The sequence below is a fragment of the Natator depressus genome, unplaced genomic scaffold (assembly GCF_965152275.1).
Source record: "Natator depressus isolate rNatDep1 unplaced genomic scaffold, rNatDep2.hap1 scaffold_35, whole genome shotgun sequence".
In the NCBI taxonomy this organism is placed as follows: Eukaryota; Metazoa; Chordata; order Testudines; family Cheloniidae; genus Natator; species Natator depressus.
Window position 1 is genome coordinate 522,793 of NW_027439787.1, and position 23,329 is coordinate 546,121.

The 23,329-nt window shown below is 54.1% G+C and overlaps 3 protein-coding genes across 3 annotated transcripts; all 3 read left to right on the plus strand.

Annotated features, from left to right (window-relative positions):
* Positions 1 to 3,218: 3,218 nt before the first annotated feature.
* Positions 3,219 to 9,723, plus strand: LOC141980412 (uncharacterized). The gene is made up of 7 exons (XM_074941644.1): positions 3,219 to 3,381; positions 3,680 to 4,038; positions 4,977 to 5,155; positions 6,545 to 6,903; positions 7,584 to 7,702; positions 9,315 to 9,464; positions 9,616 to 9,723. Exons 3-7 carry the CDS (start codon positions 5,139 to 5,141, stop codon positions 9,721 to 9,723), a joined length of 753 nt encoding a protein of 250 aa, XP_074797745.1. The 5' UTR covers positions 3,219 to 3,381; positions 3,680 to 4,038; positions 4,977 to 5,138.
* A 1,032-nt stretch (positions 9,724 to 10,755) lies between these two features.
* Positions 10,756 to 15,493, plus strand: LOC141980413 (maestro heat-like repeat family member 5). Its single transcript, XM_074941645.1, has 5 exons — positions 10,756 to 11,045; positions 12,863 to 12,989; positions 14,055 to 14,245; positions 15,061 to 15,198; positions 15,358 to 15,493. Exons 1-5 carry the CDS (start codon positions 10,972 to 10,974, stop codon positions 15,491 to 15,493), a joined length of 666 nt encoding a protein of 221 aa, XP_074797746.1. The 5' UTR covers positions 10,756 to 10,971.
* LOC141980416 (maestro heat-like repeat family member 5) lies at positions 14,639 to 21,842 on the plus strand. Its single transcript, XM_074941649.1, has 10 exons — positions 14,639 to 15,198; positions 15,358 to 15,475; positions 16,008 to 16,151; positions 16,533 to 16,709; positions 17,439 to 17,594; positions 18,108 to 18,230; positions 18,618 to 18,720; positions 19,142 to 19,216; positions 20,061 to 20,215; positions 21,484 to 21,842. Exons 3-9 carry the CDS (start codon positions 16,068 to 16,070, stop codon positions 20,123 to 20,125), a joined length of 783 nt encoding a protein of 260 aa, XP_074797750.1. The 5' UTR covers positions 14,639 to 15,198; positions 15,358 to 15,475; positions 16,008 to 16,067; the 3' UTR covers positions 20,126 to 20,215; positions 21,484 to 21,842.
* The last annotated feature ends 1,487 nt before the right edge of the window (positions 21,843 to 23,329 follow it).

Consider the following 23,329-nt stretch of genomic DNA (forward strand, 5'->3'; position numbering starts at 1 on the left):
CTGTTGCTCCGTGAGGGAAATGGCTTGTGCATTATCTGGATTGGCCACATACATCATTGTTGCTCCGGGGGGGGGCGGGGGGGAATTGTTTGTGTGTTACTCCTGAGTGGCCACGTCCTGTCACTCTTCCTCCATGAGGGGAATGCTTTGTGCATTACCCTGTGTGGCCACCCAAGACAACACACACATCACACACAAAACATCACACACACAAAACACGACAGACGACACTGACACACACACACACAACACGACACCGACACACGCACAGAGAACATGTCACACATACAGAAACACGTCTCTCACACACACACAACACAGGACATCCACACACAAACAACATGACACACAAATAAAATGACACACAAAACAGCACACAACACGACACACAAAAATCACACGCAACACACGACACCGACACATACACACACACACACACACGAGACAAGGCACAAAACGGCAGAGAACGTGACAAAGAAATCACACACGACACCGACACACACACATACACACACACACACACACGAGACGACGCACAAAATGGCAGAAAACATGACACAGAAATCACAGGCGACACCGACACACACACGCACGCACACGAGATGACGCACAAAACGGCAGACAATATGACACATAAATCACACGTGACACCGACACCCACTCACACACGAGACGAGGCACAAAATGGCAGACAACGTGACACAGAAATCACACGCGACAACGACACACACACATACAACATGCACACAAAATGGCACACAACACGGCACACACCATCACATGCACACAACACGGCATACAACATGGCACACACACACTCAACATGGACCACAACACGCACACATAAACATGTCTCACACACACAAAACGACACACAAGTCACACACACAACACGTCACACGACACATGCAACATGACACACACAACACGTCACACAGCAGAAGGTTTCATCGAGGAGGAGGATGTCCCGGAGTCCCCGGGCGATGCTCTGGAACTGCTCCCCAGGAAGCCAGGCAGGACTCTGGGGAAGTCTCCTCTCGGGGAGCAGCCTGTCTGCAGGACACACAGCTCCCCCGGCTCCACCTTCCTGGCTCTGACCTCGGAGCCTTCAGCCTCCTCTGCCCCTCCCTGCGCTTCCCACAGCCAGTCCGCCCAGGCGGGGTCCTGGGGGAGCCAGAGGGTCCTGCCCCCCAACTCCGCAGTCAGACGGGACTCTCAGCCAGCCAGGAAAACAGAGCTTTATTAGACGACAGGGACATGGTCTAACACAGAGCTTGTAGGTGCAGAGAACAGGACCCCTCAGCCGGGTCCATTTTGGGGGGCAGTGAGCCAGACAACCCCGTCTGCCCTTCACTCCATGTCTCCAGCCAGCCCCCAACTGAAACTCCCCCCAGCCCCTCCTCCTCTGGGCTTTGTCCCTTTCCCTGGCCAGGAGGGCACCTGATTCCTTTGTTCTCCAACCCTTTAGCTCTCACCTTGCAGGGGGGAAGGGCCCAGGGCATCAGGTGCCAGGAAAGAGGGTGTCGGCCATTCTCTGTGTCCAGACCCCTGCACACACCTGCCCTCCAGAGCTCTGCAACGATCATACACCCTTACCCCACCCCCTAGACCCTTAAGAACTGCATAGGGGAAACTGAGGCACCCTCACACGATTCAGAGGAAACATGAAGTCCCGCTTCATCACAGATGACTCCAGGAGGTGAGTTGCTTGCTATCCTACCATGTTTTTCTCTGTCTCTCCTCTAGTATGTTGGCCATCACACACACTCTGTCTCTGTCTCTCTCTCTCTGTCCTTGCCTTTCCCTGTGCTGTCTCCCTTCACAGGACACGGGCAGGCACGCTAGGTGTGCATCCCCTCAGGCTGTCTCGGAAGCCAAGAAGCAGTAGGAGGGGACGAAAATCATGCAGGGCAGTGGGTGCGAGAGTGGAGCAGTGACAGTCGGTGTTAACTCCGTCTCCGTTCCTCGAGTGGGGCCGATGTGGATGGGATGAAAGAGTGAGGCAGGGCTGAGGGCAAGATTTCCAGCACCCATCGAGCTTTGTGGAGTGATGGCTCATGCTTGGCTTTTGCAGCTGCTTTCGCAGAGGAATTGTCCAGGAGCCCTAGCCGGAGGAGAATATGGCAGGAGTGGACCTGAGCAGCTTGGACATCCTTCTAAGCAGACGTGAAGAGTCGTCAGCTTTCTGCCTCCCGCATAACTGGCTGTGAGTAAGCGGTCAGTGCTTTCAATTCCTCATCTGTACTCCCTGTAGTACTCTTCACAGGCCGTGGGCTTCCTTGTTGAGTACGAGGCTCTGGGATTAAGGCTGAGGAAGGGACCAGAGTCTCTTGAGCAAAGTGACGATTTTGGGTGCCGTTACAATGGACGCCTTCTAGTTGCAGTTGTAAAGTAGGAACGGGAGATGGGTTGAGGGCAGAGCCATGGGATACGGGAGATGTGAAATGAAGAGACTATGCAACACTGCAGACGGAGATGCTCATATTTTTTGTTCCCCCCGCCCCCCGTCTGCTGGGTTTAGTACCAAGGAAAAAGAAGTCAAGCCTCAGAGTCTACTGCCCTCATGCGATGGAACGTGAGTGAGAGCAGCGAGCCTGTGACCGTTGTTGATGCCAGGCAAAAGCCCTCCATCTGGGAGCTGAGCAGCCGCCAGTCTCGGTGAGATAAGTGTCTGGTTCGGTGAGGGCTATCTTCATGCCCCACCTAAGTCCAGTTAGAAAAGCCCCGTAAGGTAGGGCTGGGTTTGTAAGGAAAGGTTCCTGACTAGCTGTGGTTATGAGGGAGAAAAGGTCCCCATTTTCGGAGGCTGCTCATTTCTCTGGTCAGCACCGGAATCGCGTCCGCAGCAGAAGGTTGCATCTGGGAGGATGACTCCAGGTGGTGAGTTGCTTGCTATCCGACCATGTTTTTCTTTCTCTCTCTCTCCTCTAGTATGTTGGCCAACACACACTGTCTCTGTCTCTCCCCTATCCTTGTGCTGTCTCCCTTCACAGGAGACAGGCAGGCACCCTAGGTGTTCATCCCCACAGGCTATGTCTCGAGAGCCATGGAGAAGTAGGAGGGGACGAAAATCATGCAGGGCAGCGGGTGCGAGAGTGGAGCGGTGACTGTCGGTGTTAACTCCGTCTCTGTTCCTCGAGTGGGGCTGATGTGGATGGGATGAAAGAGTGAGGCAGGGCTGAGGGCAAGATTTCCAGCACCCATCGAGCTTTGTGTAGTGATGGATCATGCTTGGCTTTTGCAGCTGCTCTTGCAGAGGAATTGTGCAGGAGCCCTAGCCGGAGGAGAATATGGCAGAGGTGGGCCTGAGCAGCTTGGGCATCTTTCCAAGGAGACATAAACAAGCCACATGTTTCTGCCTTCTGCATAACTGGCTGTGAGGTCAGTGCTTTCAATTCCTCATCTGTACTCCCTGTAGTACTCTTCACAGGCCGTGGGCTTCCTCGTTGAGTACGAGGCTCTGGGATTAAGGCTGAGGAAGGGACCAGTCTCCTGAGCAAAGTGACGATTTTGGGTGCCCTTACAATGGGCGCCTTCTAGTTGCAGTTGTAAAGTAGGAACGGGAGATGGGTTGAGGGCGGAGCCGTGGGATACGGGAGATGTGAAATGAAGAGACTACACGACATTGCAGACGGAGATGGTAATTTTTTTTGTTTTTCCCCCACTCTGCTGGCTTTAGTACGAAGGAAAAAGAAGTCAAGCCTCAGAGTCTACTGCCCTCATGCGATGGAAAGTGAGTGAGAGCAGCGAGCCTGTGACCGTTGGTGATGCCAGGCAAGAGCCCTCCATCTGGGAGCCGAGCAAACGCCAGTCTTGGTGAGATAAGTGTCTGGTTTGGTGAGGGCTCTCTTCACGCCCCACCTGAGTCCGGGTAGGGAAGCCCCGTAAATTAGGGTTCGGTTTGTAAGAAAAGGTTCCTGATCAGCTGTGGTTACGAGGGAGAAAACATCCCCATTTTCAGAAGCTGCTCATTTCTCTGGTCAAGAACGGTGTCTCCTCCACAGCAAAAGGTTGGATCCAAGAGGATGACTCCAGGTGGTGAGTGGCTTGCCTTGCTCTCATGTTTCTCTGTCTTCTCTCGTGTGTTCGCCAACTCTCTCTCTCTCTCTCTCCTCTCCTCTTCTGGTGCCGACGATGACCAGGCCCCGGGTGCCTGGGCCCCAGTGCCCTGCCTGTGCTCCATCTCTTCCTGTATGTGCCTCGCCCCTTCTCCCAGCCCACACTGCCCACCGCTGCCTGGATGAGTTCCCCCTCTCCTCCACTGCACCCCCCTCTGTGGGGTCCCTGCCACTCACCGTCTGCCTCTTCTCCTCCACCCCCTCCCCCGCTTCCCCACGGGTCACTCCTGGGGCCGGTTTTCTTCACCATTTTCGTGCATGATCTGGAGGATGGGATGGATTGCACCCGCAGCAAGTTCGCAGATGACACTAAGCTGGGGGGAGAGGGAGATACGCTGGAGGGTCGGGATAGGGTTCAGAGTGACCCAGACAAATTAGAGGATTGGGCCAAAAGAAATCTGATGAGGTTCAGCAAGGACAAGTGCTGAGCCCTGCACTTAGGAGAGAAGAATCCCATGCACTGCCCCAAGTATGCCATGTCCCCGCCCCAACCGACTCTCCCGGAGCATCCTCAATTCCATGAAACAGCTGTTCTGTGGTGGGCAGGAAGTGCTGGGAAGGAGAGTGGGGAGTTGCTCAGTGGGGCCGCAGGCGGGCGAGACGCACTGCGGGGAGGGCAGAGCTTGGCTGCCACTGGGTGCTAAGCACCCACTAATATTTCCTCCTGGGTGATCCAGGCCCGGAGCACCCATGCAGTCGGCTCCTATGATCCCCCTCCCCCAAATCAAAATGCCTAGAGATTTGGGGGAGTCTCTCAGTCTTCTTCATGTTACTAACTTTTCTGGGGGTGTGTCTCTCTGGGTGGGGGTCTGTGTGTGTTTACGCACAAGCTGATTGTGATGTCACGGATGCCAACAGCAAAGAGTGTTCGGCGTCAGCATTCTTGCCCTGCCCTCAGTCTGCCAACTGGCTTGGTTGACAACGGCTGGTGAGCCAAGGAGCTGCTGAGAGACGCGGACCATCCCTCTGTCAACAACTTCTTGAATCAGCTATTTTCACAGGTGTTTGAGGAACAAAAGGATGAGTTTTTACAGAAGGTAATTCCCAGATTCTTTCCCTGCTCATTAGATCGCACACGACAGGTCGGTGCCTCCTTCTCCTGGGGACGGGTGGGGGCTGGTGTGGCAACAGGCAGGTCTCAGCGTTCCCTTTTGATTTGAATGTGGCCATCTCTCAGGTCTCCTCCTGCTTCAGCCTGTCAGGTTCTTTGGAGGCAGATGTAGATGATTTTATCTTTCAGCAGACTAGTCGGGGGGAATTTCCAGGGATAGAACCAAAAGGGAAGATAAGAAAACTCGTGTAGAAGTTAGATTGATATCTCCATCAATAGTATTTCCCTTGGAGTTGCCCCTAATGCACTCCTTGCCTTCAAGTTGGGAATAGAAACCCTTTGTCTCCTGTCGTGACTGCCAAAGAAATGTGTATTGAGAGAATATCGATCTCAGAATTTACATGATTGAAATGCACATAAATGAGCTCAAATAATGCAGAAGAAATGAATCTTAAGATATTGAAAGTGATACAGCTCCACTCCCATCCCCTGGCTGTCATCTTGGTAGTTCTCTCAGAAAGAATCTCATGGTGATAGATCTCAAAACTCTCTACAAATTCTACTCTACCCCCTTGGGCTATAGAAAAGAGATGTGTCGATCCCCCCCGCCCCCCGCCATTCCTTTCCAGGAAAGGGGTTTCAATCAACTGTCGCCTACATTTGTCATGGGTCTCGCTGTGATTTCTTTGTCCTTGTTTTGGAGGCCTAACTTCTGACTGGATGTTGGAAATAATATGGGTCATTCTTCATTTCAAGTTGACTGATTCTTTCCCCCATGCTAATACATTCCAGATTTTCAAATAGTTGAGAAGAAGTCAACATATTTGCAGCTGCTAATTCATCCTTCCAGACCCTCAAACCCTCGAGATGACAATCTTTTCTTCCTTTTCCTGGCTTCTCTGGGAACAGAGCTTTCTTGGTTTTCAGCTTGGCCCGATCTGTTCCCAGAGTCCCAACATTCTGTGCACAAAGGAGTGGGGTTAAGAAGGAAGCATTTTTGCAACTAGGCCCAGGCAATGAGCAAAGAACATAGAAACTGACCCTTTGCTCTTTCTATCCCTAGCCTCTGTTTGCCAGGTGCCAGGAATGAGCAACAGGAATGGATCGCTTGATGATTCCCTGTTCATTCCTTCTGGGGAACTCAGCACTGGCTACTGTCAGAATACAGAGTACTGGGCTAAATGGACCTTTGGTTTGACCCAGTCTGGGCGGTCTTGTGTTGCTTATCTTCTTGGTTGCAGCAACCAGTCCTGGCTATTAGAGGAGCAGATGGCTTCAAAAGACCACTCTCGTGGATCTGGGAATCCTAGGCAAACTAATTCCCTTCCTTTCGAGAAGGACAGAAAAACCCATTTCCTTCTTCTTTCTATTCCAGGCTTCGTTCCTTTTTCCAAAGACTCGCCTCTCGGGAGCACAGAGAGATCCATGTGCACAAAGTGCTCGTCCAACCTGCAGCCATTGAGGCATGCTCTGGCCTCAGCCCCCAAGAACAGGCCTTGCCAGAGAAGCCCCAAGGAAGAAAATGCTCATGGACCATCCTGTCAGGCATGAAAAGACTCTGTGTCTGTTGCCAATCCCACAGCGCGATGGCAGAGAGCAGTGAGGAGAGAACAGCTTCCTCTCCAAGAAGGTGGACGCACTTGTCCCTGAAGAAGAAAGCAGCTGAGACCCAGGTGGAGGCAGAGGAGGTGAAGCTGCAGGAGACGACAGACAAAGACGAAGTGGATCTTACAGGTGAGAGGGTTCAATCCACGTGGTTGGCGAGGAGCATGTGAGGAACACTCACACCAGTCACTCGACAAGCCTTCGACATCAGGGCCGTCTCATGGGACAGTGATGGGCACCTCCGGCTCTGGAATCCATTTAGAGGGTGGCAGAGGTCCATGGCTGAGGTGGGGAGAGCTGGCAATGTCAGGTCACCCCCCTCTGGGGATCTGGCACGGTGGGGTGGGGACTACTAACATTGTTCCAGGCTGGAAGGAGAAGAGAGAGGCTGGACGTTGGAGGAAATCATTTCTTTTCTCCTCGATTGGGTCCCTTTCCTCAGGAAAATGCTCCAGAGGTCTCAGCAGGTCCCAGCTGGGAACCGTACCAGAGCTGAGTCATTCCTTCTTGGGGGGTTCAATGCAAAAGGAGGCCAGGTGCCCATCACTGACAGGAAAGGGGTGCAAGGGGAGGGGAAGAGTAGACGACACCATTGAAAAGAAACTGGCCCCGAGGGAAGAGGAAGCCTTGTGTGGTCAAAGCCCTCAGCTAGGAGTCAGGAGAGCGGAGTTCTCTGCTGAGCTCTGCCAACAACCTTCAGTCTGACCCTGGGCAATTCGCTTCAGGGCTCTGGGCCCAACTTCCATCCTCTGTAAACCAGGGGGAAGACGTGGAAAACCAAATTTTAAGAATGTTTCTTTCTGCTGCAGGGACGAAGAAGGAGCCGTCTGACACGAAGGGGAAGTGGGAAAAAGGAAGCCCAGAAGAGCAGGAAGAAGAGCGCCGCACTCCCAGCCCCTCATTAACAAGCAGCTCCCATATGACGATGGTAATGATGCTGTGTGGCCGTGCTCATGGAAAGCATCCCTTGCTGTGTGTAGGAATATCTCCCAGGGGCTGAAAAGAAACACTCGTCAAGGGTGATCAACTCCAGCCAGTCTTTATCTGGGTTGCTTGAACGAGGCCCGCTTTGACAAAGGGGTTTAGGCACCTAAAGAAGTCCAGAGGTGCTTTGTGGGATTGGCAGAAGTGCCTGACTCAGGTGCCCGATTCTGATCACTTTCTATGGCACACAGGCACGGCTGAAAATCAGACCAGGCCCATCCCTGCCCAGGTCGGGGGAACCCACATATCTCCTGGCTGTGGGGTTCTGGCCCATCTCGTGGCACCAGGATCACTTTGAGACACAGAGAAAAGGAGTCTGCTCTAGAGCCTTAGCTAACAGCCTCTTGGCTTTTCGCTCCTGTGGTCGAGGCTCCTGCACTAAGCTCCAGAGGTCCCAGGTTCCCTCCCGCCTGCCAACATCTGGGCTCTGTCCGAGTTACAAAAGCCTCTAGACACCTTTGTAACTCTTCCTCTTCAGGACAGAGCACCCTGCAGCACATACAAAAAGCTGCAATTCTGGGAACTTCTGACCCGCCGGGGGTCTGGAGTATGGAAGCGAGTGTGCCACTCCGCTGTGCTCTACTGCATCCTAGGATATCAGGGTTGGAAGGGACCTCAAGAGGTCATCTAGTCCACCCCCTTGCTCAAAGCAGGACCAAACCCCAATTTTTATCCTAGATCTCGAAATGGTCCCCCGCTCAGGGATTGAACTCACAACCCTGGGTTTAGCGAATGCTCAAACCACTGAGCTACCCCTCAGCTGTTGGCAACCAGGACAGACGGTGCTAATCCAGTGCCATGCAGGCCAGCTGCAGTAATCCCCAGGGGGTGCCCTGAGACACCAGGGCAAAGGCCTCCAGCACCCCAGGCCCTGGGTTGAGGTGACCCTGGAACCAGGCCCCCTGGAGTAACATTGTGCCCAGTCAGTTCTCACCCCCAGGGCTCTGGCCCCAGAGGCCCACGCTTTGGGCTTCTCCTCAGCCAGGCAAACTTGCTTCTTCAGTCTCAGTTACTTTCTGTCCTGACGGCGATTCCTGCCTGTTTTCTGGCAGCCCCACAGGCTGCGAGGTGGGGAAGGAAGAGGGCGTTTCCGTTTGGGCCCTATTCTCAGTCCCTTCCTCACAGACACTGTGGGCTGCCAGAGTTGCTGAGCCAATCTCCTCAGGCGCTCGGGGTCGGATGGGACATGGGTCAGGTTCTCCAGTGACCCCTCGGTGACACTCAAGGAGCAACTCGAATGGGCTTTGCAGGACATTGAGGCTTTCTCAGCAAAAGCGGGGTTTCCTGCGAGGAGGGGCTAGCGAGGGAGGAAACGGGGTGGCCCTTGGGGTCCCAGCACTGCCCGAGAGGCTCCCGTCTCTTCTCAGGAGAGGGGGCCAGAGAGGGGACAAAAGGCTGAGGAAACCTTAGCACCTGGGGAGGCTTTTGAAGAAAAGGGCTCAGCCGGAGTCTCCGCTCCCTCGGCACTGCCAGCCTCCCCTGGGGACAGACTGTTCCAGGGCAGCTGCCCGAGGGAAATACTCAATCCCAACAGGCTTTGTCCCTGTTCTTTGCAGACCCCCAGGGAGCACCCTTCCTCAGCCCCGCTCCATGCCCTGCTGATGGCAGCCGTGAAGGATCTGACAACACCCACCCTGCAGAGATTTAGAGCCGCAGAGGAAGAGCTGAGGGCCATCGTATCTCTCCACAGAGACAAGATGGAGAGAGTAAGAGACTCCTGCAATGGGGCAGGGGGATGCTGCACAGAGAGGGGGAATGGGAGAAGTTCCTCTCCTCGGAAACCATTCCTGGGACACTGGCATGGGATTGGAAGGTTGGCTCAGCCCCTTGCCATTCATCGCTTGGCCACGGGGATAGGTGACATTCAAGCCCTTCTCCAAAGACCGCCTGCACGTGGCGCGGAAGTGCAGACTTATTCCCTTCCTGGGCTTTGGCTTTCCTGGAAACTCTGAGACTAATCAATGAACAGAAACCTCAGCCTGAACTTCCTCCCCAACCTGCCTGTTCCTAGGGTTTCCTGCAGGTCGTCCCTGTCTCTGCCGAGTTCCTTCTTTCCAACAGGTCCCAGCGGGAAGTTAACAAATGGCCCCTCAATCAGCAGATTGATTTGTGCAGGGCTCTAACTCCTGCTAGCAGAACAGGTCAACAGAATCCAGCCACCCGCCTTGTAGCTCCTGCTCCTTCTTCGAGAGAGGAAAGAGCAATGACCAATTCCTCACGGAAGAGTCCTAGGGGGTGGCTTGTCCCTTTAGGGTCTGTCTACTTGTGTTGCAAACTCTGCAGCAGGAGCCTGAAAGCCTGGCCCGATGGACTTGGGCTCCCAGGGCTGGCACTGAGGGGCCAAAACAGCAATGCAGACTCTTCTGGGCTGGGGCTGGAACTTGATCTCTGAAGCCTGGGGGTGAGGGTGCCTTCAGAGCCTGGGCTCCAGCCCAAGTCACCTTGTCTACACTGCTCTTCTAAGTGCCATAGCATGAACCCGAGGTTAGAGACCTGGCTTCAAGATTTGTCGCGGAAGATTTTAAAATCCCACAGTATGGAGGTTCTCCTTAGGGCTGGGGCCGGGAGCTGGCTAGCCCCACCCAACTAGCCCTGCATCCCATCTCTGCCATGGGCTGTGGGATACATCAGTAGAACCAGCTGGGTCTGGAGCAGTGCTTCTCAACCTGTGGCCCGCTCAGCACAGAGCTGCGCCCCTTTGGGACATCCTCAGGGACAAACAGGCCGGATTGGATGTGCCCCACAATGGAACCTAGGTTGAGAACCACTGGTCTGGAGGAACGGATTGTGCAAGAAAGAGCTAAAAGGAAGTTGCAGAGATGGAGGAAAGGCTCCTGGAGGGAAGCCTTTGAGAGCAGGGCTGAGAACCGTTTGCTACGGCAGGGAAGGCCCTGGGACATCAGGGGAGTTAGGACTGTGCCCACTCTAAGGTTTTGTGCGTGTTTTGGAGCTTGAAGGTGCTAACCCAGACCTCAGGAAGACTGGGATTCCTGGACTTGTCAAAGCCTCTTAGGGAGCAGCCAAGATGGGCAACCGAGGTCAGAGGAGGCTTGCAGGGCTGCCAGGAGGGCTTCCCTGGGAGGAGGCCACTCATTGATAAATCCATCCCTCAACTTTCTGGCATTCTTCCAGGTTGGAGACGTGGTGGGAGGGATCTTAATCTGGCTCGACAACAGCTGTGATCCCAGAGCCAGAAGAGCAGTGCTCAGGGCCATGGCCTTGCTGGCTTGCTCCCACCCCCAGGACGTGGTTCTAACCTGTGTGGCTCACACGCTCTCATCGCACAGGTAGGGAGCTGCTTTGTTATCTCCTCAGTCCAGTAGTTCTCTTCCTGCTCCTACTGCCAGGCCACAGGCCGGGAGGGGTCCGTGGGGCTCACACACTTGGAGGGAGTTTCCTGCTGTGCAGAGAGCTGTCCACGCTTCCTAAGAGGAGATGGCCAGGCCCAGCCACTGAGGAGCCAACCCCTCCTCCTACACTCCCCGGGATGGAGACATGCCACTTTTCTGGAGAATTCCAGCATTGTCCTGATTTCTATGGGTCACCCCACGTCCCCTCAGATCCAGTACAGGGCCAATCAATGATTTGGGGGCTCACTCAACATCCCTGGCTCATGAGGTCTGGCTGCTCCTTACTGCAGGAGAGAAGGCAGAGATGGAAAAGGCCCATGAGGCCCATCTGTCTATCCCCTGGAGACCAGTGCAGGATTCTTATCTGTCGTCAGACCCCCCAGTTATTCCAGGGCTGAGGAATTGGTGACAAAATACACTCATCCTTATAGAGCTGTGGGGCAGAGGTCAATCTCTTAAGACAGACATTTCCAGCCCTTATTGATGCAAAATAAAATAAAATAAAATCAACAAAAAATCCTCCCCACATGACCAGAGCCTAAATGCAGTGCAGCGAGCAGACAGCCAGCATTAATAGCTCTGAGAGGGGGGAGTGCCTCTTTCCACCTCAATAGATTGTTAACTTTCAGTCCTGCTGGTTATTGCTGATCACTTGGAAGGGTCAGCCAGCTGAGGGGTTTGTAACACAACCCCCATGTGCCTCGGGGCCATGAAACCCAACTGAACCCTAGCCAGAGGTCAAAAGTCCAGCTTTCCTTGGCATCTTCTGCAATGCAGTTCTGCACTGACCTGAGCGAAATTTGTGTCACACTGCAGAGCAAATTGAAGAGCAGCAGGAAAGAAATGGAACTTCTTACCCAATTCAGTTATCAGAGGAATAGAGTGTTGGTTTTAAGATTTCTTTGAGTGTTTGATTTGTAAACCTTTCTGAATTTCAGAATCAGGTCTGAATTTCTTGGAACAGCCACAGTGCTTTCCAGGGGCTGTGCTCAGAAGTCACAGAAACTCGGCAGCATTGGCACAGAAGTTCAGTCAAGCTTCCTGAAGACCTTGCTTCCAGGCCATTTGCTCTTGAGTTGTCCAACCTAGTTCTCAATGTCCTAGGGCTTGACTACCACCTCCGACCTTCCTCACCAAACTTGGAAGTCAAATGACTGGAAGTCTTTTGGATCCATCTGCAGTCTTCCTCTGCAGATGCCTGCGGGGACCAGCAGGACTTAGATCCGCAAGAATGGAGGAGGGGGATTTCAGTCCTACTTTCCTTCCATCTCTGTCACATTGGGCTTTACAATCTCCTCTTCCAAGCTCTTGAATCTTCTCAGATCAGGCCATGTGCTGACTCACTCTCTGACCCTGTCCACCACACTGCAGTAGAATTGAGCTGCTAAGAGACACTTGGCCAAACGCTGGCTCTCCGTTAGACCCCCAAACAGCCAGAGTAACTCCAATGATGTCAGGCAAGTTTTTCGGGACTGACCCAAGTGTAACAGAGCAGAATTTTACACAGTCTGCGGGTCACAGTTTGGTGGTCATTCTGTGGTCAGTACATGGTCACTGTCTTGGAAAGAGTGGGTTAGCTTTAGAAGCAAGAACCCATGAGGGGAAAGGAATAATACAACTTTCTCTGAAGGGACTTGCCCTGCCTTAGCCTCCCTGCACCAGTGGCTGTTTCCTCTGGTATTCCAAGCCTCTCCCTGGGGAGGGCAAGAGATGGCCAAGCAGGAAAGCTCTGACGTGTGTTTCTGAATTTGCAGATGTGCCATTGAGTCGTGGAAGGCCTTGGGTGAAGAACCACAGCTCACCAGGGAGGTGCTGCAGCAGCTGCTGGACAAGCTCCAGCAGAGACACCGGGAGGAGAAGAGCAGCCATGTGTCTCTGGCTGTAAGTGAGATTTGAGATGTCACCTTGCGAACCCGCCAGAGGCACAGGGAATATGGTGCATCTGTGTGTGTGTGCAAGTTTCACCTCTTCTTAGCTTCAGGCCATGGCTCCACCACACGCTGAAGCCGACCTAACTTAAATGGGCAGACAGCTGCCACAGCGATTCCATCCCTGGTGTGTGTCCGCACTTTGCTGCTTGTGTCGGCAGTGCACGTCCTCACCAGAAGGGCTTGTCTTGATTGTAGGGTCAGGGTGGGGCATTGTGGGAAGGCTCCTGAAAGCCAGTTGACGAAAGCGACGCGGTGTCTGCGCTGACGCTGCATCGACCTAACTGCATCGACCTGGACTCTCTGCCACTTGTGGAGGTGGAGTTACGAATTTGGCACCAAGGGGCAGTTCTGACGACGGGAAGGAAATTCCATCCTTAGGGGGATGCAGAGTGAGCGGCCTTGCGTTGACCTAACTCTGGAGTGTAGACCAGGCCTTAGTGTGTCCTCGCCACTTCCAATCAAACCAAAGAGGTGTCAGTAAAGTTTCCCCCAGGTCAAAGTTACACATCTGAAGTGGTTTATCTGCTGGTACCCTGGCTCAGTTGTCTTCTGCTCCAGATGGCCCTTTAGTGAGCTGGTGCAGTTCAGGTGTCTCTTGGAAGTCTCCAGCTTTCTGGCTCTATAAACTGTGGCTAGAAATCTTCCCAACATGGCATCCTGAGAAGTCCAGTACTTTTGACTGGGCCAGAAAGACTGGGCCTAGGAGAACGGATCTCCTCAGGATGGTTTCAGCCCTTCCAGTCATGGCTGGAAAGCCAAAGCACAGGCTCTGCACCAGAAAAAGAAATAATGGGGAATAACCTCATCCAGAATCTTCTCATCCTTCCATCCTGCTTCCGTTCCAGGAATGGGGGAAGGTTCAGGAGCCTCCAAATGTCCCCACCCCTCTCAGAAGCCAATACTGTTTTGTAATACGCTGGAGAGGAAAGGAGACATGACAAAAGGACAATCGTGAATGGCAATGGGGGCAGGTGGCAGATTGGGAGAGCTGAGTGAAATTCTTTCCCCCCTCCAGGCAATGAAGACCATTTATGAGCTCCTTTTCCTACGGGGATACCGAGACGCCATCCTGCAAATGTATCCCCAGCTGCTCATTCTCTGCGTCAGGCAAGTGCAGTATGTGCTGGATCTGCACTTGCCCGGGACCTACATGGCCAGGCAGACATCCAGCCCCGAGGAGGGATCCAGCTGCCTCAGCCCCCTAAGGTAATGACTGAAAGGAAAAGGAAGAACAGATTTCTTCGGCTAAACACATGGGGGCTGTTCATGGCCATCAGTTGTTCGGGTGCTGTCGTTAGCCCAGGCTCAGTTGGGAGCAGGTCTCTCTTGAGGGAAAAGGGTTGAGAGCCGTGCATTCTTGTGAGTCACACTCGCTCATCTGACGCCATCCACAGGCCAGCTGCTTTCCCTACACACTCAGGCAGCAGCCATGTTTGTGCATCCATCCACGTCTGCCACCCGCCAAAGGGTCAGTGCTTTCCTCAGTGCCTGCTGAGCAAATCCGTGGGCCTCTCTCCCCGAACGCGGACAGAGCCACACCGGCAGCACATGGGGACAGGCACCGCAGGGCGTCAGCCTCACAGGCAGACAGGAGGAAGAGGGACCAGTTCATCTGGTTCTGTGGGCACAGTTAGGGGCTTCCATCTGCACGGGAAAGAGAGAGCGCCAGAAGAAACCTCAGGTGGCTTAAACTGATCGAGCTTTGCTCGATTCCACCAACAAAGGATCTGGACCCACATGCCCGCTTGAGTCCTGTTACCTGTCACAGTAAAGAATCAAGTATTCAACCATCGTGAGTGATGACACCAACCATCTGAAGAAGCTACAGGGTCCCTAACTGGTTCCAAACTCAGTGAAACTGCAGTGTAGACAGGGTATCACACTGGATCGATCCTTGGGGAGGCTAGCTACTGCTGAGCATGCTGGGTGTCTCAGGACTTGTGCAGATTTGCCATGCTTGGGGCTGATCTCATTGCTTGACACTCTTTTTTGTGTGTTTGTTTGTTTGTTTTTGTTTTTAGCACCTCAGTGGAGGCTGTGAAGACGCTTTTCTCCATGCCCGGCTACTGGAAGGAATTTGCCAGCATCCACTTTCATCGGGGTTGGGACATGATAGCCTCCCGATATCACTACTCGCAGGGGGTTGGCCTGATTGCAAGGTTGGAGCTCAAAGTTTCCTCTTCTTTGGGTCTCTCTTGGGAATGGGATTTCCGTGTGAAATACTCCTCAGTTCTAGGCTGCCAGCTCAGCCCAGCAACTTGAGCTGAACGCTCTCTCCCCCTTGAGAATCAAAAGGGACTTTCTGTTCCATGTTCCAGAGCCATGATTGAGTTTGAGAACCCTCAGCTCCCTGCAGTTTTCAGAGAGGCAATCTCCATCGTCCAGAGTGGGAAGGAGGAGGAGCAGAGAACTATCGCCCTGGCTTTCTGCACTGAGGTGAGATTCATGAGTTGACAGGCAGAAGTGGGCTTTCTGGAGAGCAGCTCAGGACAGCAAGCTCTAGGCTACATTGTCAGCAGCTTAGCAGCCCTACCGCCAGCTAGCTCCTCTCCGCACATGGATGGTTGCGGGCATGGCAAAGAGAGGGAGGGAGAGACAGGGTGAGATTGCTCCTGGCTGGATGTGCCTAGATGGGGTTATGGGACAAGAAGCCATGTTTCTCCAGTGCCCCAAGGCCATGCTTCTCTCCTCACCTTTTCCTGGGCTTCTGCTTTTCTTCTGCCCCACGGCTCTCTCCATGGCACTCAATGAGGTCTGGAGATTCCCCTTTCCCTGGGGGCTTATTTGTGACTTGTGCATTAGTCTAAATTTGGGGAAGGAACCAACTGAAACAGCAGCAATTGGCTCCCTACTCACCAGAGACTTTGCATAGGAGGAAGTGGCCCTTTGGGAAAGATGACTGTCCAGGGAACAGACCCCACAATAAGACCTCTGCTCCTCAACCTGATCTTCATTTGGCTCTTGCCAGTTTCTCTAGAGTCCTTCCATTGACACCATCCTGACAAGATCAGTCCTCCAGGCACAGCTCATGGACTGGACCAAAGATGCAAATTCCATCATACGGAGGCTCAGTCTGCGAGGCCTTGGCAGTATTGTGTTCCAGCCAGAAAAGGTGAGAGCCGGGGATTGCCCAGGGGACCCAGGAAGCCAATGTCCATCAAATAGCTCAGAAATGAGAGGGAGAGCCACACACAAGCCTTCTTGTTTAAAAGACAGCCCTCAAATGGTGGAGGTGCTTTGGGAGCAAATCAAGGCATGCCGTGCTCCCTGCTCCCGTGAGCTGAGCCCTGATTGCAGATGGGATGCAATGGGGGAGGCGGGGTGAGCAAAGACAAAGGTGACAGTGAGCAACTGGCACAGAGTGAGAGGAGAATGACTTTCTGCCCCGTTGGGGGGCTGTGCCCTCCGTGGTTTCTCGTCGGTGGCAGTGGTCCAGCATGTGCTCCAGGCTGTCACCTGGGAAAGTAATGAGCTGCCTTCTTCATTCCGGCAGGTGCAATTCTTACGGGCCCAGCTGCCAGCAATCCTGGCCGTCTTTTGTGACAGGGATGGAGGGCGTGTTCTGGAGGCCATGCATAAAGCTGCAGACATCATCCACCTCCTCAACAGGGAGGGGCTTGGCTCCATCTCCCAGGATATTGCAGTCAGCCTTCTCCCCTTCATTGATGATGTAAGGCTTGGAACCCCCTCAAAGAAGCCCACTCCCCCCCCTCCACCTGTCTCTGATGCCCTTGTCTCTCTCTCCCCATCCCCTTCCTCCCGCCCCTCAGGCCTGCCATGGAGCCTCCAAGGAGTGCCCCCGCCATGGGTGGGGAATCTCCTGCTGAGCCACCTCCCTGTCAGAGCTCTTCTCTCCAAAGCTCAAGCTCAGTGCCATGCTCCCAGCCCCTGCTGCAGCCTGGCCTGGGGGAGAGGGGGCCTGGCACTGGGCAGATGACCAGCTGTCTGGAGAACACAGGCTCCCAAAGAGGTGGGGATTCTCAGCAGGAAAGAGGTGGGTCGGGAATGGCCCGGCTCTCAGGGGCACCCAAGAGCAAAAGAAATGCTGTCTTTTGGAGCAGCCAGTCCCTGCCAGGCTCCAGCAGCTGCTTCTCCCCTTCCCCACACCAGTCTCCAGCAGCCTTCCTGCCCTCTCCCCTCATCTTCTCGGGTTCCAGGATTCTGTGCTCTCCAGACAGAAACGGCCTCTGGGACACCCTGGGCTGCACTGTCCCGCACAGGGTCTCAGGCCCTGCACAAGATGTCTATGGCGCTGGCCTGGCGGCCTCCCTGCTCCCGCCAGCCAAGGTAGTTCACACGGGGGAACCGGAGCAGCGTGCGCATTACCACTCAGTGGCGTTATGCTCTGATGCTGCCTGGCTGTAACCGGGGGTCCCCACCCCCTGTGTGTCATTGCCAGGAGAAGGGCAGTGTGCGCTCAGCTGCCATTGTACTGCTTGGCAAGGTGGTGAGCAGGGTGCAGGACCCCGACAAACCCTTGGTGCAGCAGGAAATCATCCACTGCTTGCTCCCCCTGCTGCTGCATCTTGAAGACCAGGAGGAGAGTGTGAAACTGGTAAGTGCCACTGTCATTATTGCCTTAAGAGCAAAGAGCCAGGATCCCCTGGGGCCCCCACTCCATTCATCGCCAGAGCCCCTTGCCCAAGTGGAGTCTTCTCCTCCCTGCTTCACTCCATGCTGGAGCTAAGTGCCTCATCCATCCTCACAGCACACAGCCCAATTGGGAAGAAAAGCCTTCTCCTGGGAAAGAGGAGGGGCATAGCGTAGCGGGGCCGGGAGTACTGCTGCTGGCCCCGGCATGGCCCAGGGCCTGCGTCCCCCTGAAGTGCGGGGCCCCCCAAAGCACGGGGCCCTGGGCAACCGCCCCAAACCATCCAAAGGACAGGACAGCTCTGGCTCTCTCCAGCCAACTCTCCCTTTCCTCTCCTCAGCACACTCCTGTGCAGAACAAATTACAGGAATCTCCACTGGCAGGAAAAGCAGGAGAACAAGGGACGGGGAAGGTTCCATGTCCCCCAGACTATCCCTCTCTCAGGGAGAACCCTCTTGGTCTCCTCTTCTCTTGCAGTCATGTAAACTGACGCTCTTCCGCTGCGCAGTGTTCCTCAGGTGGACTCATTTGAAGACGCTCTTCCGCAGCATGGCCTGGGATGGCTCCTCACAGCTCTTGAAGTGTGTCTGGATCTGCTTGGTAGGTGAATTCCTTGTGCCTTGAGAGTGCTGAATGGCAACCTGAGGAAGACCTTTCTAACCCCACACCCTGAGTACCCATCCGCTTCGGTCGGGCTGCAGGACTCCGTTCCAGGCTCTCTGCTGGCTCATTTCGGCAGGAGTTACAATCCATTCACATTGTTGACATTTTTCTCCACAATTCTCCGACCTTCAAACTTTTGTCTTTTCCAATGAAAGCTGAGGTTCTGGAGAACACAATGGGAACTTCAGAGGGGTGCTGCTCTGGTGTTGGGTTCATATTGGCGGTTGCCATGGCCTGGCTATATGCTTTGGCTTTCCTGGACTATTCGCTGTGGAAAGAACATGTCATTTCTATATTGTGCATTTCTTCCTTCTTTCTTCCTAGATGCAGAACAACGAGAGCCACATCCCCAAATTCCTGTTCCAGGCCTTACAGTACCTGGAAAGCTCACAGACAACAATAAGACATTCAGCAGCCCGATTCATTGGTAAGCAGAGCAAATTCACTGGATCTTTTCTCAATGTTTCCTTCAGAGCCCTTTTCTGGACGGCTGCTCTGTTCCCTCCAACAGCACCAGAATCCTAAAATGGGGTGTGTGTGTGAATTAACATGTATTCCAAGATGAAGGGAGCAACTTAGCTGAATCGACTGCACCAACTTCACCCGCCCACAACAACTCTTTGGCTGTGCCTAGGGGAAACCAGCAGGATGTGAATTCAATCTCCTTTGGAAATCAGCCTCTCAGTAACTTCTGGGCGTCTGATGCTTTCTCGAACGTGCTTTGTGAACAGATGTAAGGAATGTCTGGAATTTCCCAAGGGTGTCTTGGGGGAATGGCTGCATCATTAGCAGTTTTCAGCGAAGGATCTGAAAAGCCATGAGACCCATTGTATTCATTGTATGTCTAGGAAATACTATCCACCATTACTGCGATTTGTTGTCTGAAACCGTGAATGAAGATGGCATCTCCCGCCTGTATGAAGGTAAGGAAATACCTCTGTGTGTTTGGGCCTCTGTGGGAAGCACAGGGGTGCAGCACAGGGCCTGAACACAGCTTTGCATGTGTCCCTCTCAGTCTAAGGACAGCGTTGAAGGAAGAAGGGTGGTCACGCGAGCTTTCATCAAGGTCCCACAATCTGTGCACGGGAGCAGGGGAATTCCATCCCTAGCTCCTAGTGTAGACGTAGGCTTAGAGCTGTGTGGGGAGACTGTCTTCATCAAGGTCAGAAAGTCTCTAAAGGAAGGCCTGACCGAATTGAAAAGGGCTCTTGTTATTCAGGATGATGATGATGATGATGACGATTCCCCTCTGTAGGGAAAGATTCATCACCTGCCCTCCCTGGAATGGAGTGATTGCAGGCCAGGGACCTTCACTCCGAGATTGGTTATCAGCTCCTAGGAAATCCCATGAGGGCACATGGGAAACACTTTTCCCTGTGAGCTCTTCAGGAATGAAGGCACAGGGCCACAAAGGATTTCAGGAGACGTTAGGAGCCGAAATCCCTTTGTGGATCTCGGCCTAAATGTTGGATGGTTTAACGTGGCTGCCGCTGTCACTTGCCTGTTCCATCCAAAGAACAAGTGCCCCCAGCCGTCTGTGTGTACGGGTGTGTGGAGGAGTGTCTGCCAGCAGAGGGGGAAGTTAGGCAAGAATGGGGTCTCCTCTCTGTCCAGGGCTATTTTGGGAGGAGCAGAGTGGTTGTTCTTGTGCCCTTAGAATCTTGGGGAGCGAATAGCAGGGGGCAATGGCCATCGGAAGGGGAGGTTTCCTAGGGGCCAGTCACATCAGCACCGTGGGGTTTTCAACCCATTTCCTCTTGGTTTCAGCTTTTCACGAATGTGCCTTTGAAATCGGACAGGACCACGTGGTACATCCTCAACAGACATTATAAATGGTTGCAGAAGCTTGGAAATCTCATGTTGGGTTCTGCATTCGACTAGGGAACCGGGACCGACACTGAAGAGCTCTTTGTCCTGCTATGGTAAATACAACAGAGGCTTCTCAACTTTTTGGTGTCCCTAGACTCTGTTTGCCAGAAGCTGGGAATGGGGGACAGGGGACTGATCACTAGATGGTTGCCTGTCCCTTCATTCCCTCTGGGGCACCTGGCATTGGGCACTGTCAGAAGACAGGATACCGGGCTAGATGGACCTTTGGTCTGGCCCAGGGTGGCCTTTCTTATGTTCTTATGTTTGGAACCGGGGCTGAACAACGAGGTGGATATCAGCAGATGACCCAAAATTATGTCGATTAGTCAGGCCTAGAGAAGACTTGGAAGAAGTTCAAAGGGATTGAAGAAAGCCATGTCACTGGGCAGCACCATGGCAGATGAAAACCAGCGCTGACCAAGGCAGGGCCATACACATGGAAAGCAGTGAGGTGAACGACTCCTCCATATCGCTGGTGTCAGAAGCCAAAGCACGGCTGGTTGGGCCCAGTGGTTGGAGCAGTGGTGCTGGGGCCTAGTGGTCAGACTGGTGGAGGTCGAGCCAAGGGGAGCCAAGGGTTGGAGCTGGAGTCAGGAGTCAAGAGCAGGAGTGGAACAGGATGGGGAGTAGGGCAAGGGCCGTATTAATGATTCCCGGCCAATGGGAGCTGCGGCGGGGGCACAGCCTACAGGCAAGATCAGCCCCCGGGACAGAGGTTCCCGGTGCGGTTCTCGTCGCGGTGATGTGGCTGGGGGGAGAGGGGAATGGCAGCACGTGGAGCCGCCTCGCCCCCACCCCAGCCAGGCAGAGCTGGCCCGGCCACAACGCAGCACGCAGGGGTTTAGTGGCTGCAGCCTGGGCCCCCCTTAGCCCTACTCCTTTCCTGAGTGCACCATTGCCTCACTTCTGCCCCATTCCCAAACACTGTTACGGGGCAGAACCCTGGAGCTGATCTCTGAAATCTCTCTCACTAGAAGGAAGTCACTGCAAAGGCAGGACAACCCCACCTTTGGGCACCATGGAGGACATCTCATCCCACTGCACAGAGCCCTACATTCACACAGCTTCTCGCATGTGGTTCCCCCACTCATCAGAGCCAGGCGGAGAGAGGAGAAATTCTCCCAGACTCCCGTTAACCATTGCCAGCCCACAGGGTAGCGGAGGTTGCGAGGGGTTGGGTGCTCTCTTTAAGAAATGCCAGCTCTCAGGGAAGTTGCCAATGAGCATCAGCAAAGTGGGGTGGGGTTGTGCCGTGGAAAACTACCCTGCTTGAAGGTTTTGTTCTTCTCATTTGTGTTCCTGCCCTTTCTCCCTCTTCCAGACATCGAGAGGCCAACAGGAGCCAATTTAGCCCACCACTGATCCCATCTCTTGTGAGACGGCAAAGCAGCTTTGCATGGGAAGGAGGAGACAGAAGAGGCCGAGCAGCATGTGCCGGGCTGAACCAGCCACACAGAACCCCATAGTCTAGGTGGAGAAAGCCAAGCCCCTCCCCAGCCCTGCCGGACATGCTCCAACTGGAGCACCAGTGTGAAAGGGAGAAGCTCAGCTCAGGCTAGGCAGACCGCTGAAAATGGAGGATGCACACTGTAGGCTCCAGTCCAGAAGCAGCTGAAGCCCCTGACTGCAGAGCCCCGAGGCGCCGAGACCCAGCCGCGTCCCTGGGTGCCTGCAGACATGCAAGGGAGATTAGAGTCTCTGGGAGTTTCCTACGCCGGAAACCCAGAGACCCCCCAGCCCATGGCCTAGAGACATCTTCTAGGAAGTAACCTGGGTGAACTAGCCATTGTCATCCCCAGTGTTGGATCCACACTGACTCAATGGCAAACACATTGGCCATGGACAAGGCCCTGGGCTAGGACCCGGTGGAGTAAGGAGGGCCTGGGTCCCCCTGTCCTGGCCGCCATCCATCCTTGGGTGGCTGCCCACCTTCCCATTGTGCCACTAGATTGCACAGCCCCAAGAGGAGGGGCAACCATCTTGCCTCTGAATTCTCAGCCAAAGAGCCCTGCACTGAAGGGCAGCTATATTGACTCTGGCCGTTGGGCCACACAGCACTGAGGGAGAGAGTAGCCCTATTGTCTTTTGCCATCGGGCCACACAGGCGTGAGAGAAAGGATAGCCGTATGGACTCTGCGCATTGGGCCACACAACCCCGATGGAGAGGACAGCTGCACGGACTCTGGTCGTTGAGCCACACAGACCCGACGGAGAGGACGGCCGCGCGGTCTCTGGTCATTGGGCCACACAGCCCTGGACAGAGAGGGTGGCCGCACTGACTCTGGTTGTTGGGCCACACAGCACTGCGTGGGAGGGCAGCCCTTTTGACCCTGGCCATTAGGCCAAACCACCCTGGGGCTAAGTGCAGTTATTTGATTTCAACCCTGGGACCTCGCCCCTTCATCCCTAAGGCATCGCTCATCTGTCACCATGAGACTGACCCCATGACATAAAACTTTTGGGATCAAGATGCAAACTGGAATAGAAGCAAGGAGTGGCATGTGACCCCTCTAAGAGATCCTCCCACTCCTCTACCCATCTGGGGATGTTTTATCTCCATCCATCTGCCTCAGGAATGGATTTGAGCAATTGGGGAAAGTTCTGGGGCAGAGTGACCCATCTGGAAGTGGGTCATGTGACCCTCCGAGAGCTCCTCCCACTTGGGGTGGGCCTCAGCCCCTTAAGACCAACCAGAGAGGGGATTTCACCAAACAGGGTAAGTGCTGTGGTGGGGTGACCTGCCCGCAAGAGGGGTCCATCACCCCTCCATGAAATCCCCCCACCATCCTCTACTAATTGCTCAGGGTTTCGTACACACCCTTTAGGCCATCCCAGAAGGGAAACATAACGATCAGAATAGGCAGTGCCCAAAGGTCTAGGCCAGAAGGCGCCGATCTCTGGAGCTCCATGTTTGCGTGGCTGGCAGCATCGTCCTGGAAGTCGCAATACAACACTGTGTGGAAGAGCCCGTCTCGTTCCAAGGATGTCTTTTGAAGAAACCATGGCCTAGACCTTCAGGCTATACCTGATCTGGACTGGTACATGTTTCCCGTCTGAGATGGCCTAAGGTGGGAGTGAAACCCTCGCCAACTGCTAGAGAGTGGTGTGGGGACGTTTTAGAGGGACCACGGGATCCTGTTGTGGGCAGGTCACTCCACTGCAGCACT